Consider the following 19097-nt stretch of genomic DNA (forward strand, 5'->3'; position numbering starts at 1 on the left):
CCTTATTTGTGGAATATTGTTATTTGCAGGTCGGAACAAACCTGGTTGAATACATTCAGGCAGCAGAGCAGACCAGGGCATACCCATATACCCTTGTGTTGGGAACAATGGATTGCTGCTCACAGGCATTCAGCATCATCAATGGGCAGGCCCTGGAGCAGGACAGTGTTGTCCAAGCCGTCGATGTGTGCTTTAAGTCCTTTTATGTGTTTGACATAAATTTTCCAAAACAGTGTTCAACTGCTTGGCAGTTCCTCCAGGAGGCGGTCTATGGAATGGGGGGGGGTAATGTGGGCCCATGCGTCTCTTTTTTGCAGACACTATTGCGTTAAGTGAATTCTCTCTCTCTCTCTCGCTCTTTCTCTCTCTCTCTCTCTCTCTCTCTCTCTCTCTCATTTGTAAATCATTTATTTTTGAATACTTTTGCTTGTTGTTATTGTAATTATTATTCCAGTGTGTATTCCAGTGATAAAAGTGTTTTTTTAAATATATCTCTTTAAATAGTAAATTAAATATTGATCATTGTAATTATTATTCCAGTGTGTATTCCAGTGATAAGTGTTTTTTTAAATATATCTCTTTAAATAGTAAATTAAATATTGATCATTGTAATTATTATTCCAGTGTGTATTCCAGTGATAAAAGTGTTTTTTTTTTAAATATATCTCTTTAAATAGTAAATTAAATATTGATCATTGTAATTATTATTCCAGTGTGTATATTCCAGTGATAAAAGTGTTTTTTTTTTTTAGATATATCTCTTTAAATAGTAAATTAAATATTGATCATTGTAATTGCTTGTTGTTATATGCTATTCAATAAAATCGGTGACATTAATGGTATGCATTGTATATTATTATTATTACAAATATAGTAATTTAATAGATTAAAGAATAACTAAAATAATGGGTTAAATATCAACCCAACAATTGGGTCAATTTAAATCCTTATTGGGATAATGGGTCTGACCCAGTAATGGGTTGCATTTTAACCCAACACTTGTGTCAGAATGACCCATATTTGGTTTGGTGAAGCAACCCTTAAACTGGGTTAAAATTTTAACCCAATTGGTTTGGTTGAATCAACCCAGCATGTGTTCTGTCCTATATTGACTCAGGTACTGGGTTGGGAATAACCCAATTTGGGTTATTTTCAACTCAGTATTTTTTAGAGTGCACGGGTGCAATTGATTGATTCACATCAATATGGATGACATGATTTACAAGTGGTGAAAAATTACACCTTGAAGCCGGTCCGTGAAAAAAATTGCCTCGTTAAACCGGTCCGTGGTGCAAAAAAGGTTGGGGACCCCTGTACTAGATAATTAGCTTTATCCCATTGCACCTGCAGCAAAACAGGCTGCGGCGTGGGGTAACTGGTGTGGAAAAACAAAATAAGCTAAACATACGCTATAAACACAATCACATATTACAAGAGTACAAATACATTATATTTCCAAACAGGGAGATACCTGTAGCGTGACAGCCCAAAAAGAGAGCTAAGGTCCGGGACGCGATCAGGCACAATTCGCGTGGGCGAGAGTCGCCACTTCGCTTCAAATCGAGTGGGCGAGACTCGCCACTTTGTGAATGAAGCGCGCTTCACCTAGGACGCAATCTGAATTGCACAGAGACGGTCGCTTATGAGACATACACGTTGTTGAGACTCTTAAAAATCTTGGCCTACTATATACCACTTTGTGAATGAAGCGCGCTTCACTTAGGACACGATCTGAATTGCGAGACGGTCGCATATGAGACATATAGCCTACGTTGTTGAGACTCTTATTAAAGATCTTACTCATTCTCACAAAGACAAAACAAATAGCTGCACGTAGCCTATAAACGTTATTGAGAACCTTATTAAAGATCTTACTCATTCTCGTGGTTGAAAGCCGGTAACAAAACAGAGACAAATAGCTACACGGTTAAGCCATGTCATTTAATGTAATTTACTTCAAAAACCAACAATCTGAGTCTAATGGCTCTGGTTCCAAGACACAAAAACTGATGGCCCATCAACCTACACAAAAGGCCAGGAGCCGCCTTGATGGTTCTAACCTGGTGCTTTGTAAACTACCTTGTGGGGGTTGAATTGGTATTTTGTTATTTTTTTTGTTCAGCCACTTAACATTTTATAGTGTATTCATATCTATATCTAGGCTACTTATTTTAAATAGTTGTCCCTATTCATTGTATTTATATCATATCATGCCTCCTACCTCATATTCATTGTATATATATCATGCCTCTTACCTCATATTCATTATATATTATCATGTCTCTTACCTCATTCATAATTTATATTGCTACCTTCACCTGTACCGGTATCGTATCTGCGTAGATTAGTAGATTAAAGTGTAAACTTTGAATACAAATGCTAGTACAATACATTATCTGTAAGGTTGTGAGTGTGCAGTGGTAATGTAAGTTGGATTCGTAGAACGTAATAAATTACATTGCTTGACCGTGTGCCTGATTCGCGTGAAGCGAAGTGGCGACTCTCGCCAACTCGAATTGTGCCTGATCCGCGTGAAGCGAATTGTGCCTGATTCGCGTGAAGCGAAGTGGCGACTTTCGCCCACGCGAATTGTGCCTGATCGCGGCTTTTGGCCTTACCTGCTCCAAAGTCATTCCTCCAAAACACATGAACGTGCACTGTTTGACTATTCAGCTTGATTCACATCATATATTTTCCAATAAGAGACTTGCGAGGCTCCGCCATCTTGTTTGAAAATGTTTGAATTCACCGGGCTTCTGCACTACGTCGAGCTCCAATTCTGACACACGCCGCGCTGATTGGTTACCGCCTGGTACACATTTGCATAAAGTTAAAGGTTCGTCAACTTTGATAGTCAGGTGGCTGTGTTTTCGTGCTCAACAGACGGAATTTCGTCTCCATTCATTCCCAATAGGAGCGGGACGAATTTCGTCTGTGTGGAAACGTACCGTGACGTGATATTTCGCCTAGGGGTCGTGGTCAGAAAAAACATGTTTTGCTGTCATGTAGCGAGTGTCAAGTAGCAAATTCGGCTGCAGTGCAGCGCTAATAGCATTTTAGCAGCTACCTTTTACATTGATCTTCAATTGAGTGTGAAGCGAAGTGGCGACTCTCACCCATGCGAATTGTGCCTGATCGCGGCTTTGGCCTTACCTGAAAAAGAGGCAGAAGAGGGGGTTAAAGCATAGACATGTCTATGGGTTAAAGAGGGAGAAAAGTGAAAGCTGATGCCGCACCCCTTGCCCCTTTCCTAGAGACATGGGGAGATGTTTATGCAGAGCGAAGTTGCATGGACTTTATAGGGGGAATGTGACTTGGCTATGAGGAAATTCAGGGAAACACGTTTAACCCTGTTATACAGTCATTATGACCGCCGCGAGCAGCAGTAGTGGGCCGGGCTGGACCGGGCTCTGTTCAGGAGTTTTGGGGGCAACCTTATGGGCGCTGATATTTATAAGCTTGTGCGGAAGGAATGGTACTTCATGGACACCAAGTGCCTGGAGTAGCCTACTCCAGTTCCTGTCACAAGAAGGTCACAGGGCATCTTGGCATTGGCCAACATTTGTCCATTATTAAAATGCTCCAGGTCACCCATGGACATCTTTTCCCTGAACTTTGGCATCCCTTTCCTTTTTGATCTAACCAGTCACTGAGGCACCAGTTATGTTTGTCAGTAAATTATGAAAAAGGGTGGGACTGCTGTACCAGTGGTCCACATACAAAACATGACCCTTGCCAAGGAAAGGCTACATTAAAGTGGTCACGACTGACCCTGACATCCCCAGGTCTGTGACCATTGTGTCTGTTGACTTGCAAGTATGCACAATTATGTCGTGGACATATCCTGTTATTTTGTTTGCATAGTTGAAGGGTAACATAAGTATATGGCCCACTTTTTACTGTATTAACTGTACTTACAATCCATCTTTGCTGTATTACTGTACTAACTGTACTTACACCTTACAACACTACAACATATATTACTGCTACCTCATTCACTTCTCTTTACTTAGTTAATACCACCACTTAGACTTACACCTGCACTTTATATAGTTCATATCTATTTACACTTCCTACCTCAATTGCTGCTAGTCCCAATTCTGTTCATATTGCATACCTAACTCTTACTGTATATATCTTATTTATTCACTTATTCCACTTTACATATGCACATTCTTTGCACTTTTATTGCTATTTTGCACTTCTGGTTAGATGCTAAACTGCATTTCGTTGTCTCAGTACTTGAACGCTGTGCAATGACAATAAAGTTGAATCTAATCTAATATATTAGCATTTTTGTATGCAAAGTTTCACTTAAAACTAAGCAGTCAATGTGATGTCAATGGGGTAAAAAAATCTGATAAAAAGAGTTAATTATTGGGGTGGAAAAGGAGGGGATCAGTTGAGGGGAGTGGAGTCTGTCCTCCAGCTCCATTTCCTCATCCAAGGCTGCCAAATTATCTGACAGCTCCTCATAAGACGAGTTGTCAGATTCAGGCTCGTCATTTTAGTCAGCATCAACATAAGCATATTCAAGATCGACGGTGAAGATGTCCCGAATTTTATCATCAGTGAGCTGACGCCTCCTTTCAGAATGTCTTGTCATGTTTATTAGTTTTGTGAGTTTACGTTTACGCTACTTGTTTTTCTTTAATAATGAATGAATGGGATGCCGGAATCGGTGTGTCGTTATTTTTTTTCTAACTGTTACATGTTGTGGATGCGCTGATAGTTCGCAAATATGATTTGTGAGTGACAGGTGATTGTAATATGAAAAACTGTCTGCGCAGTTTGTTTGCATCAATGATGAGACTACAATTATGTGTATCCTGAGGAGTGTATGCCTCTAAACTAGTCAGCTCTCGTGAAGCATTTCATGTACGGTATATTCCCGCTGCGATGCTTGTTTTCATATCGAGCTGTCGTTGGCCATGATATTTGACTGAACGTTGTAACTTTGTCATGTACAATTGGACGTGGACCACACATATCATAAGACTACATATAGTTAACAAAATGATAGAGACAAGACGATTTTAAGAGGCATCATGGATGAAGGTGACTGAATGTACAATGTTAGCGCACGTTAGCAAAGTTAGTAGTAACCCACACACAGGCTAATTGTTACGCTGCTATTGGAACGCTCGTGTCGCCAGATTCTAAGTCACACCCGTGTGACAATACGCTTTTACGGAAAGTTAGCTGCTGTCACACCGGTGTGACAATACGTTCTGAAAGGAAAGAGGATGGGGCGATTGAGATTTCTGTGAATAAGTCGAAAACCGTAGGGCTTAGGAGGACAATTTTTTTTTTGTATGTTGGTCTTAAGAGGCCACGTCAACCATTCCACTACCACTTATTTCATGTATAGCGCCACCTAGTTACAAATGAAAAAGCAAAAATGGAGTGTTGTTAACATTTTAATTGTAAGTTGACAAGGTCAGAACTGCACGAAATCGGAGGTGTGGGATCATTATGACACCTTCTGATTGCAAGTTAAGTTTCGTGGAATTCCGTTCACGGGGGGGCATGCAATAAATTAATTTATACGATTATACACCAACTGGCCTATAGGTGGCGCGACACAGTTTTCTTCGAATATCCCGAGAACCGTAGGGCCTTGGAGGGCCAAATTGTTCTTGTATGTTTGTGTTAAGAGGCCATGTCAACCCATACCATAACCAGTCATTACATGTATAGCCCACCTAGTAAAAAGTTAAAAAGCAAAAATGAGGTGTTTTAATCGAATGGATGGAGCAAAATGGCTCTGTAGTGCCCCCTAGAACATTGCAAAAAAACCTGCACATTGGGGTTATTATGGTGGCAGGTCCACAGGAAGTTGGCCATTTTGAGTGGAAGATACGTTTTGACGGCGTTTGCACACCTCGCATCTGATCAAACTCCTCCGACAGCTTTAATGGTTACGCCTTAAAATGTGGTCCGGCTACTCTTCAGCCATGGGCGACTAAAAGTTATATTGGATTTTCTCATTAGTCGGAAGGTGTGGGCGTGGCAGACCCTCAAACTTTGCCAACTTGTTAGTGCTTGCCACAAAACAAAGTCTCTTATAACTGTTGCGTACATTGTTTGATCCAGAGACAATGTCTTAGGGTGGACGCTGGATCCGGCCCGAACGCGTACATATGCCTGACTGATATCACCTATAGCGCCACCTGTTGGTGGTTGTAAACTTCACTTTGTTTCCACACCTCGCATGTGATTGAACTCCTCCTACAGATTTAATGGTAATGCCTTCAAACGTGGTCAGGTTACTCTTCAGCAATGGGGAATTAAAAGTTATGAGAGTCTTTTACAGAGTTTGAAGGATGTGTGCGTGGCAGACCCTCAAATTATGAACTCTTCACAACTCCAGTCACTTATAACTTATGCATATATTGTCGAAAGTGCACTAAATTGAAAGTGGTGGATCATTATGAGACCCTCTGAATGCATGCCAAGTTTCTTGCAATTTTGTGGATGGGGGGGCCATACAATAATTTTTATGTGACTGTACACCAACTGGCCTGTAGGTGGGTTGACACAGTTTTCTACGAATATCCCAGAACTGTAGGGCTTAGGAGGGCCACATGTTTTTTGTATGTTTGTCTAAAGGGGCCATGTCAACCCATCCCATAACCACTCATTTTATGTATAGCGCCACCTACTTTAAAATGAAAAAGCAAACCTGAGGTGATGTAATTGCAGGTATCTCTGGCTTACATGGTCAAAACTGCACCCTAATGCATGGTCAAAACTGCAACAGTTACACATACATACACAGTAGACATTCGTATGCACACATACACACACAGTAGACATATGTACGCATGCACAAATAATTCCTTTAATACATACAAATGAAACACATTTAAAACTGACTGGCAGTCCCCAGCACTATCACATTCTAGTGAGGATAAATACATCTTACATATTACATATTGAGGTATTTCACCATCACCTAATTTGCCTGTCATGATCTGTTTCAGCATAGGCATATGCAAGTGTGACACTATGATTTCTTCTTATCATCCAATAGTATGATTTAAGCAATTTCTAAGGGATTCACTACAGTTAATGAGAAATGTGCAGTAATATAATTATTTCATAACTATAGCACCTTCTTAAATTAACATAATTCAATGAATGCTATTTAAATGTTATATTTAGCATGCAAATATTACTAGTTATGTAGCGATAATGATTTAGTCATGAGCTGTAGGCAGTGACAACGTTAAGAAGCCAAGACAGACAAGAACAGAAAACCCAATTGGACTGAGGAGGTGGAATGCATATTATTGGAGGTCAAAAGAAATGTAATTGTCAAGAGCAAATTCAATCCAGTAATAAAATCAACCAAAAAACACTTATTGTGGGAGAAATGTTGAGATAAAAACAACAGTGAAAACAATAATCATAAAATCAGGGCTATCAAGTGATTAAAAACATCAATGTAACTAAGTACATGCTTTGTGATTTAATTAATCTTAATTAATCACATATATCAATTCAAAGAGTAACGAGTAGACTGGCTGCGTTAAGGAGGGGAGAAGCCAAACAAGGAGGAAGATCGAAAAAGTTAGGGGTGCATTCTACAAGAATCCGATTATTTTTGAAAGGAGAGTTTAAAGAAAGGACCTAATGCTTCAGCAGATTCACATTAAGTATCAGAGGCTACATATGAACAATCAGAGGATACATATGAACAATCAGAGGATGCATATGAACAATCAGAGGCTACAAATGAACCATCAGAGGTTACATGAACTATCAGAGGCATGTGGATCTTGTGTTTCTGGTAAACATGCCTCCAATTGGAGAGATCATAGCTGAGCTGCCAAGCATAGACTTAAAACCCTCAGTGATAAATCGAAAAGACTCATGATCAACATCTATTCCCTTTTCAACAGGACATTAATCTGACACTACACTTACCTCAGAATATTGCTTATCCACTGGAGTTGCCAATGCAGGTGGCCTAGCTTACTTAGGCCTACCTGGGGCAGACTTCTCCACCTGACCAGACCAGCAGCCACTGGCCAATGCTACAGGCCTCCAAGAGTCATGCCTACCTTTATCTCTTGATCGCAATACAGGAGATTCATTTTTTTCCAATTTCCCTTCTCAAGACAATAATGACAGGTGGAGCCAGAATCAACTTTAGACCTAGGATTCTGATCAGACCTAGGCATACCAGGCCCAGCACCCCCAGGAAATCTTCTGAAGTGGTTCCTTACGGTCTGATAACAGCCTTTGGGTTAGGACAAACTCATCCACTAAAACTGGCCTCAGCTGAAGACTTCACTTCATGTTCATTGATGTATGTGGCTATATGCTCCAGAACAATGCTTTTAAACTGCTCCAACATCATCAAGTCATGGCTACCTCTGCATGAGCCAGTTTTCTCAGTTCTATGCCAGTTCCTAAATCACTGACGGTAGGTCTCTGGAACCAACTCATGTGCTTTCAAAACAGGTCCTTGACTCACATTTTTCACCTTTTGGTCCCCGTCAATAATATATAAGCCTCTTGTGCTTTACCCAAAAGTACACTCTGTATAAGTAAAGTGTGATCATAATCTTTTCAGGCCCTATCTTCTGCTATATCCTCAAACAGAGAGAAACAATGAGACAGCGCATGTTGTATGGATTGGATTGCGGATTGGTTGTATGGATTGGTTGTATGGTTGGATTGCGGATACAGCATGCGTATTGCGGCTATCGCCAACCAGTTGTGCACTCTTGTATCCAGCCAACCATACTGTGCTTGTATAAATACAAAAGATATAAAAAAATAACTAATATAAACACTTATTATATGGCAACGACAGTACAAGCATTCTGATTGGCTAATGGGTAGTCATGCCAGCCGCGTATTAACGTTGTAGCCGGTCTGTGGTCTGATAAGTATTCTTATTGCACACCCCATCAATCTTAAAAATGAGTGATACCATGTACCAAGTACTAAACATTACACCAAATTAGCGATATATCAACAGCCATGAGCATGTATTGATAGAATCAGGACTCCTATTATGAAATTATCTGAGAACAGGAAACCAGTTGAATGTCGTGGTAACATGACAGTTGTTACAGTTGAAGAATAAAGACTCAAGAATTCGCAAACATTTTGATATCGGGTAATACTTTATAGGACTTCAGAAGCAGCGAAAATGTGTTATTGAAAGTGATGATGAAGACTTGACTACTATAGTTTGAAAACCTTGTGTTCAACTGTAAATTAAAGCCATTTAAGCTGAGCCCTGTTGTCTGTTTTCTATTGATCATTGTAACTTGAAGTTAGCAAGTCATTGTTTGCTAGGCAACACCTGAAACACTGTGTCATGAGAAGACTTGAGAGCTGAACAAAACAACATGTTTTCTATTTACAATTACCATTTATTTTCAAAATGAAAAGAGCTTAAATGCCATATAATAAACAACTTACTAACCTCGACCGTTCGGTCATGCAGGTATATCAGACTTCGGCCCCGCCGCATCAACCTCGCTATCGCTCGGTCGATACGTTACGGCCTCTGTCTGATATTTACCTGCATGACCTCACTCTCGGCCAGTAAGTAGTTAATATCAAATTCCCAATATTAATAAAACTGAAATATACCTTGCCGGACATCAATATCATATTATGCTAATACTGATACTGATAAAGTGATCATATTACCTAATTGTTTACCCATTTTTTGGAGCATTTTGTTACCTTTCTCTCTCTGTCCCCATTTCTTCATCTCTCTGTATCACTCAATATTCTCTCCTTCTTTCCATCTTTACTCTCTTCACCATGTCTATATGTATATCCATTCTTTTCACTTTTCTTACCAATTTTTTCCCATTAATCTGCTCATCAATTTCAACTCTTTTTCTCCTTCATGTCAGTTTTATCTGACTTTCAAGAACATAGTAGCAGTGAATAGTAATATAGCAACAAATCTAGTTAATATTCCCTTTACCTCTTTTAGTTTGCCATACAACTTTTAAATGCAAATTTAAAATAAGATATCCTAAGTGGAAACACTTGAAATGTAGCATAACATTTGTTAGAGGTGTGATTAGATTAACATAGGGTATAATGTTAAAAAGGTTGATGGAAATAGGCTTATCTTCATGAAATTGCATTTGTTGAGATTGTATTATAGTGCCCTCCACAAATATTGGCACGCCTAGTGAATATGAGCTAAACAGGCTATAAAAAATATGTCTTTGCTTTTTATCCTCTCAGTCTTTCACTCGAAATATACACAAAAATCTTACCTTTTCATTGAAGTAAAATTATTAAAAGAAAAAAAAACATTGACATTAAATAAATATTTTTCCCCAAAACACATGTGCCACAATTATTGGCACCCCTTAATGTAATTTTTTGTGCAGCCTCCATTTGCCAAGATAATAGCTCTGAGTCTTTTCCTATAATGCCTGATGAGGTTAGTGAACACATGGCACGGGATCTGAGACCATTACTACATGCAGTATCTCTTCAGATCCTTCAGAATCTGAGGTCAACGTTTGTATACTTGGCTACAGCTCATCCCACAGATTTTCTATGGGGTTTAGGTCAGGGGACTGTGATGGCCATGGCAAAACCTTTATTCTGTGGTCTGAGAACCATTTTTGTGTTGATTTTGAGGTGTGCCTTGGATCATTGTCCTGCTGGAAGGTCCAACCACGGCCCATTTTAAGGCTTACAGGAGGGGGCTGTTAGGTTTTCATTTAATATCTGTTGGTATTTGATGGAGTCCATGATACCATGTATCCTAACAAGATGTCCAGGGCCTTTGGAAGAAAAACAGCCCCACAACATCAAAGCTCCGCCACCATACTTCACATTGGGTATGGGGTGCTTTTCTATATTGCTATCTTTCTGTCTACGCCAAACCCACCTTTGATGTTTGTTGCCAAAAAGCTTTATTTTGGTCTCATCTGACCATATAACTCGGTCCCATTGAAAGTCTGACTTACATTTGGCAAACTGTAGGCGCTTTAATTGTTGTTGATTGACAGCAGAGGCTTTTTTCTGGCAACCCTCCAAAACAGCTTGTGGTGATGTAGGTGGCGTCTGATGGTAGTTTTGGAGACGTTCTGACCCCAAGACTCAACTAACCTCTACAATTCTCCAGCTGTGATCCTTGGAGATTATTTTGCCAGTAAAACCATCCCCCTCACGATGCGTGGGGTCAATGTACAGACACGTCCTCTTCCAGGCTGATTCTTAACATCTCCTGTCGCTATAAACTTCTTAATTATTTCCATGATAGTGGAAATGGGTATTTGTTGTTTACAGATTTTCTTTTGTCCCTTTCTTGATTTGTGCAGCTCAACAACTTTTCGTCGCACATCATCACTGTTATTTGGGTCTTTCCCATAGTGATGAATGACTTATGGAATTTGGCCTGTGTCACCTCATATTTGTACGCCAGTGGAACCGGAAGTCATGGTTCACCTCATAAGAGTTCCTTATCAAACAAGTGAACTTAAAAATGTAAAATATGACTGGAAATATACTATTATAGTATATACGTTGTTATATATGGTCTTATGGTAAAGTGACAGAGACAATGCCATTTCTATTGAATAACATGCAGACATGACATGATTAGACATTTTGGAATCAGAGCCACACAGAACCCGACTGATTCTTTACATTGCTGTCATCTAGCTTTGTCTACACATAGTGTCCCATCAGGTAGGCTACAGGACACAGAGCAGACTAACTCAGTAGAGTCTGTGCTACATTTAAAGTTGCTAGGGCAACACCCATGACATTTTAGAAACAGCATGTGGAGGACAGAGGGCAGAATTCGTTGTAATATGAGTTTGTTTGTAATATGAGGATATGCCCCGATAGCAGCTGACTCTGATCTAGTTGGGATCAGGTTCCAGTGTCAGCAGGTAGATGTAGCTATTTCATTCTGGTGATCAGTGACTTTGAATTAGGGAGCCTATAACTTTATATAGCCTATAACACCGTTTTATAGGCAACTCGAAATAGTTTGACGTTTGTTTAATCATCGCGTGGAGGTGTTTATTAAAACGCTTGAATTAAATCTGATTAACACGCCGTAAGCAGATACCCACTTCTGGCTCAATAGTTACAACCAGCTACAGCGTGTTATGCCAGCAAGTACTCTTCAACAAATACCTTTCGGTGCTCATCTTAATTATACCTGATAGCAACGGCTACCTCTAAGTCAGCGTCATTTCAGTTCTCCTGCGTGGTTGGTTATTTTTTAAGAGGAAAATGCCACATTGCACAGGAATGCGTTGGTCTCCAGACGGACTCTCCAACACTGCATAAGAATCTGCTGCCTAGATATTACTCTCCTTCCTTGAATTCTCCGTCACTCCCTGTGGATTATCCTGGACAACGGGTAAGGTTTAATGTTACTTTACTTAGTGGTTATCGGACTGCTTTCAGTAATTGTTCAGTTGACATTGTTTTATTGATGTTGATTTGGGGATTGTTTTGAAAGCAGTATTTGGTTTTGCCTTAATGCATGTGCACGTCTATGCAAGCTTAAAGTGTATGTAAGTGACATCAGCACATTTTGCTATGTTCCACGAAACTCCACATGATTCCTCCCCTACAGTTTCTGCTAAATGATGACTCTTGGAAGTCTCTTAATTGTTTAGTGTTGCCTAACTGTGTTCGAACAGAGCCCATAAGAATCGCTTAGTCATCTCCTTAGTATCTGCCAATTTAGCTATTTCCTAACTATTGAAAAATTATCTTTTATGTCATAGGCTACCTTTGAAATTAACAACGATACCAAGCTTTATAGTTTTCTTCACTTTTTGGTGAGATATCTAGGATCTTTATTCACTTGATAAAAGGCTAAGATACGATGAGTCTCTCTCTCCCTTTAGCTTTGTAGATGTGTAGAGCTGCATGGGCTCCATCTGTGCAATTGCACTGCAAACCCTTAAATCCCATTTTAACAAAAGAGGTAAATATACCCTAATCCCCAAAATTGGAGTCACTTATTCCCATGAATTAAGTCCAACTCAAAAATTAATTTAAAGTCGTAACTCAGATGTTTTTATGGTACCTAATTATTTGAGCACTGGTAAACATTACAGTTGCAATAGTATAGTTTTCTATCATCCTTTTGCTGAGTATTTTTCAACAATGATGGGTGAACTATAAATTATCCCTTACACAGATCAAGAGTGCCCTTCAACAAACAAACACTAATGATATATATTTTTTAACACCCAAACACTTTGATGTTCAAACGAAATGTCATTTCTGTACTTAACATGTAAGTACTGTATTTGGTAGTCTTTTCATAAATTTTCCTAGGCCTCTCTAATGTTAAGAGATGCAGTTCTTTAAAGTTTGTTTTGTTTAGTTAAAAGAAATCATGCCTAATGAAGCCATCTTTACAACATATGCTAAGGATCCATTAAAGCCTGTATGTTGTAGCCCTGTGGAGTTAGATTCATTACTTAAATGGCAGTGTTCTGTTCAGTATGGCATCCCAAGATATGTCCATCGTAGAACAGCTTAAGGCATGATGGCTCTGTAGGTGATTTTGAAAGTATGTTTGGAGAAGCCCACTGGCAAAAGTTAAGGGAGCTGACTGTGAAATGGATAGGAGGAAAAGGATAATGTTTGGCCCCCATTGCTTACCTGAGTCTTAATTTGGCCTTCTATTGGCAGTCACTTAGAAGGGGACTGCTACTTCCCATCCTTCTGTGTAAATGAAACTGAAAAAGATTGTGTGTGAAGTAGGTACATATAAGTTAGTCTTATTTAATATGTGGTACTTACACATAGTTGTTGTGAGAGTTGCTACTTGAGTTATAACTTGAGTTATAACTTATAAGTTAGGTATGTTTACAAAATACTTTGATAACTGAATTGAATGGCTGCTGTTGGCTTCATGTTGGAGTTGCTTGTACTACAGTCAAATAATTTTCCATGTATGGTTTGAGTTAATGAACTTCAAGATTTGGTGGGCAGAGGCAGACCAATCATCTCTGTGTTCTGGAAAAGTCAGTTCCAGACAGCACTCAGACTAACCCATTCTCCACTCAACTGACTCGTGTAGATAAGACCTTAAGGTGCTAACACAGCTGTGATGCTCAGTGGCGGACCTACCAGTAAGGCGAACTAGGCAACTGCCTTAGGCCCCCACCCAGCAGAAAGCCCCCCGACGAGTTGCCCACCGAGGCACCGATGGGATGGCCCAAGTCTATAATCAACCGGCCCTCCCGCAGATGTCTTCGGTCGCGACAGTTTTCCTTGCTTCACAGAATACATTATATACCTCTAATGATAACCAATAGTAATCACTGTCTGGTATTTATACTACTCCTAGTGACCTGTATTCACACTCATGGTTACTATTTTCTTTACTAATCTAATCTCCGTCAGTCTTACTATGTTTATTTGTTATTAAATGTCAATCACTCTAGCCTAATACTTGCGTGTCTCGCTCGTAGACACCTTTAACAACCCTACACACACACACACACACATAATCACACACCCAGCATGCAACACTACCATTACCACTGATGTTTACACCCCATCGTATGTTCTGTTCTGTTCATTTCTACAATAAAGTTCAAACCAGTGGCGGCGGACCTTAAGGGCGATTGTGGCGACGAACTGCCTTCAGGAAAAGGAGATTTTTTTTTCTCTGTCGGAAATTACCAAATGTCGAATCAGGCAACAGTCACGCAACAGTTGTGCTTCAGAAGGCGGCGTCCCTATTTGGGGCTAAATGGAAATCGCCCCAGATCTCTCTCACTCTAATGTTAAATCCATTCTCTTTCATAAAAGAGGGCTCTCAATGCATTTTCCATGGCTTCCGGGAGGGCTCGGCATGCTCCATTCTTTCGTCATAGGTATAAGGACGTATGTGTTTAAAAAAAACGGTCAAGGCATATTCTGTCAAGATGTCTAACATTCAGTGCAACAACTGGAGTCACTCCTTGAAATAAACTAATTTTTAGTCGGCGTACTAATTAAGATAAATTGACTACAAAACAATTAGGACTTCCTACACCAAATGTATCGATTCAACAGGTTTCTACAAAGGGTGGAATCCTACATCAGAATTGGAATGAAAGAAAATCATGGCTAGCACGCTGTGAAGTGGCCTGTATTCCTTTATTTGTATGCTACCACTGTCACTTTTCATAGGTTGTACAGTGTGAATGTTCGCTTTTTGCCCTAACACTGAGTTATTTTCTTTGTGAAGACTTATTTAGCTTTTGTAAGCCAATACTTTCGAGATCAGTCAATAAATATAGTTGGTTTTGACTTATATGTTGCCCCCTTCTTTACGTAGTTACTGGACATATTTTATGTGTCCTGTAAAGCTATGTTGCATCATACAACATTTGAGACATGTGGATAATGAAAAAGTGGGATAATTTAATGTGGAGCCAAATCATGTTTGCTTATGAAGGCTCCTGAATGCAACTTTCTTCCATATAACTAGATACTGTAGCTATGTAGGTAGAGGGGAAATATTTTGATTGTGTGCTGCCATATACAAAAAGGTATTGCTGTATGAGTTAATCAGCCTACAAAAAAAATTATATTGCTTAATGTAGGTCGCCCTAATCATTATCAAAAAAATTGTGTACTCTTTCTCTGCTGACATTTATTCCTAAAGGCTCTGTAGTTATACATATAACCATCTGATACTAGCCCAGAGTTAAGCATATTCATCTAGCAAACTATACCTACCTTGAAGTGTTACAATAGCCAGTATCATTTTATTCCATGTGTCCATCTAGGCAAATTTGTGGATCCAAATGTTATTAAAAAACATATATAATGTTATTTCTTTGTAATCATCCAAAATTATGTTAAGTGTATGGGTATTTTGCATACATTGAGTGGGCAACGCGCCGTATATTAAGTGGGCCGCTCTGACAGACAACTCCCTGGCCACTTTTTCCCCAAGTCCGCCCCTGCTTTGAGGTGGCCCTTTTTTTTTTTTTTTGCATTAAAAGGACGGATGAAGAGGGCCCCTGGCTATGTTCGCCTTAGGCCCCCAAATGACTAGGTCCGCCACTGGTGATGCTACCAACAGCAGATAATGCAGGAAACACTTGGCTGTTTTATGGCTGAGTCAGAGAGAAGCCTGAGTCATGAGAGATGAGACTTTAGAACACCTGAGCCGCAAGGGTGACAAGAGGTTGAAAAACACCGCTGTGGTCAAGGAACAAGAGAATGTGATAGAACTGAATTAAAAAAAACTTTAAAAAAAATTATAAACTCCAGTCTAAACTCTGCTCTAGCTCTGGACCATAGCATGTGTGTGGAGATCTGCTGCAAGGAAGATCCTTCACACCACACCAACTTTTCACCAATTCTTTGTTCTATGGAGAGATAAATGTCTCAATATTATTTGTAAATGCTCGTACCATGATCCACAAATATTTAACTATTGTATTTCTATGGCCACAAATCTAGTTGAAAACAGATGATCTTCAGACAAAGCCTTACAAAAGTTACAGCCCTGAATACCAGATACCAACTAGGGACTTAACATTGCAATCATTTTTGGGGCGAGATTAGGTTGGCTAATATTTTCATGTTCAAACCCAGTGTGTCAGATTGGAAATCATTAATATGTGATTCAAAAATGCAGAGGGCATGAAAGCATGAATGATTCACTGATTATCACCATGACAACCATGTACCAATGGTACACAGACTTGCTGTTAATTCAGTAGGTTTTTTTTGTGAGGTTGGTTGACTTAGTTGTGTTTGCCTTGAGTGTTAGATCCTCCTGTGTGAGACATTCAGATTGAACTGATGCAGACATACCTGAGGCCATACAACCATGGAGAAACTGTCAGATTAGGACTTTTTTTATTTCTGCAAAAAAAAAGTTTAATTGAGAATCGGAAGGACATATGAGCCTTGTAAAGGAGTAATGCGGATTCCCATTAACAATGAACAGTTCTAAACTGCCTGTTTGGACCAGTGCATATGCAATGATGACGAGTAAAAACTAAAGGAAAGGGACGAGAAGAAGACGAGAAGGAGAGGGGAATTAAGCATTGTAAAGCATGTAAACATTATATATTTTCAGCTGAAGGAAATAAAATAGACAAAAAATATGACGAGTCCATGTTTTCCATGTGTGAGAGGAAACAACAAGGACGAACAAAACATGAGGATAATACCCATGCGACTAGATCAGGCATTTCTCAAACAGTCTGGCATTTCAGAAAAATGCGCATACACTTTTCCTCCAATTTTCTTTTATCCTCACACTGAATTATTGTGCCCACCATTGCCAGCCATCCTAAATGTAACTATCATCAGAAAAGAAAAAGTGATTATATAAGTATGTGAGTATATTTCACTCTAATTTGAAAATTATTTGAAATCAATCCCCCTGGCTAACCTTGTTTATTTGTGTTCCATTTGGACAGGAATGGCAGCAGCCCTCACTGTAACTGGGATTGCACTTGTACTTTTCCTCCCGACTGCACAGTTTTTGTCAGCTGAGCTGAGGTTTGTGGACCAGACACACTTCAGAGTGAATGAAACCAGTCAAACTGTTGTACGACTTGTAGTGGAGAGGGTGGGAGACCCTGTGAATGTCACGGCACTTGTTCTGGTAAGATCTTCTCTGGTCTCCTGATGGAGTGATTTTCTCAACTGCTTTTTTCATTTGATTTGCTTGCATGATAATTGTGAAATATTTTGTAGTTAGCTTTGTCCTTCAACATTTATAAGTTTGATACGTTGGGTAAACATTATGTAATTTACCCTACATTATTTGACTTCACTAACCTTTTAAAACGTTTTTTTTCTAAAAGTGTCTCTGAGGTGATAAACTGGAGTCAGTTTAACCACACACTCTTTTCAGCAAGGTGTGGTAAACCATATGATATTATTTGGACCAGATAATACAGGGGGACAAATGTAGAGGTGATTTACAAGTAATCATGAAAACAAACATCACCTGAAAACCCTCTTGTGCAAAATGGCCCTTTTTGTTGAGTCCTGCTATTCTGGCTTTACAGTCCAAATTGTATTCCAGTTCAGTTATTTTTTTTCAATAAAGTGGTGGCCATTCAGGACAAGTTGTTCATGATAGATGGTCTTGTATGTTCAGCTCTTTGCAAATGTGATTCAGGCCTCACATATCTCACATCTGTCATCTCACACAAAACATCCCTCCTGTGATCCAGATGTTGTGTGTTCCCACATTATAAATGATGAAACTTTTAGACACTCTTCTTCCTTCAAAACAACAACAAAACAATTGTAAACAGATGGCCTTGGATCAATAATGAAATCCATGCCCTTAAACATTTGTGCAGGTGAACTGAATGGAAGTGGAAAAAATACTAAACATACTATTTTTCACAACTAGTTCAACGAGCCTAGGTTCACTTTAAGTGAAAAAGTCACAAATGCAGTGCAGACAGCATGATCTAACTCATGGTATATTTGCAGCTGGAGGGAGAGGACACAGAGGACTTTGAGGCCACTACTGCTGCAGCTTTCCTTCTTACAACTGAGACCAGAAAGACAATCTTCATTGCCATACGAGACGATGACATACCCGAAGCTGATGAAACATTTGTCTTCAGCCTTAAACTGCAGGTAGTTGTGAGTCTTCTGCTGAAGTAATGTACTGTAATGTTGCCTGTTTATTTGCTAAATACACCCAGATGCAAGTATCCTGATTCAGATGGGGATACAGATGAAGCAAACACCACTTTAACTACTGTGTTTGTCAAGGTCATATTTTGAAGGTCTGTGATATAATTGAAAGTAAGTCAATTGTTTTTGTGGTTAACATGTTTGATGTGGAAGAAGCGGGAATATGAAAATACCTGACTGACTTTGACATACATATATATATATATACAGCTGCTTCTGGCATTGTGGGTTTTGCTGCGTAACTAGCTGCTGCTGCTGCATGAACGCAGCAATATGAAACATGAATAGTGTGTGCAAACAAGACAGCCATCCCTAGCCTGCTAGAAAGGGGATGAGGTGGGAAAACGACAAAGGTCATAGCGCTGTCCTGCGCTGCTTGGGGTCTAGCTGCAGGTGCGTTTAAAAAAAGTAAGCACTAGAGGTATAAAGAACATGAT

At 39.5% G+C, this 19097-nt stretch overlaps 1 protein-coding gene across 1 annotated transcript in view; it reads left to right on the plus strand.

Moving 5' to 3' along the window:
- adgrv1 (adhesion G protein-coupled receptor V1) overlaps positions 1 to 19097 on the plus strand; it is a gene marked incomplete at both ends in the record, with an annotated part of 140450 nt that overhangs the window by 5382 nt on the left and 115971 nt on the right. The window contains 3 exons of the mRNA XM_080839814.1: positions 30 to 185; positions 17480 to 17605; positions 18451 to 18600. Of these exons, the coding sequence (XP_080695940.1) occupies positions 30 to 185; positions 17480 to 17605; positions 18451 to 18600 (432 nt within the window). The remainder of the gene's footprint in view (positions 1 to 29; positions 186 to 17479; positions 17606 to 18450; positions 18601 to 19097) is intronic.

Source organism: Sprattus sprattus (assembly GCF_963457725.1).
Source record: "Sprattus sprattus genome assembly, chromosome: 5".
NCBI classification, from domain to species: Eukaryota; Metazoa; Chordata; class Actinopteri; order Clupeiformes; family Clupeidae; genus Sprattus; species Sprattus sprattus.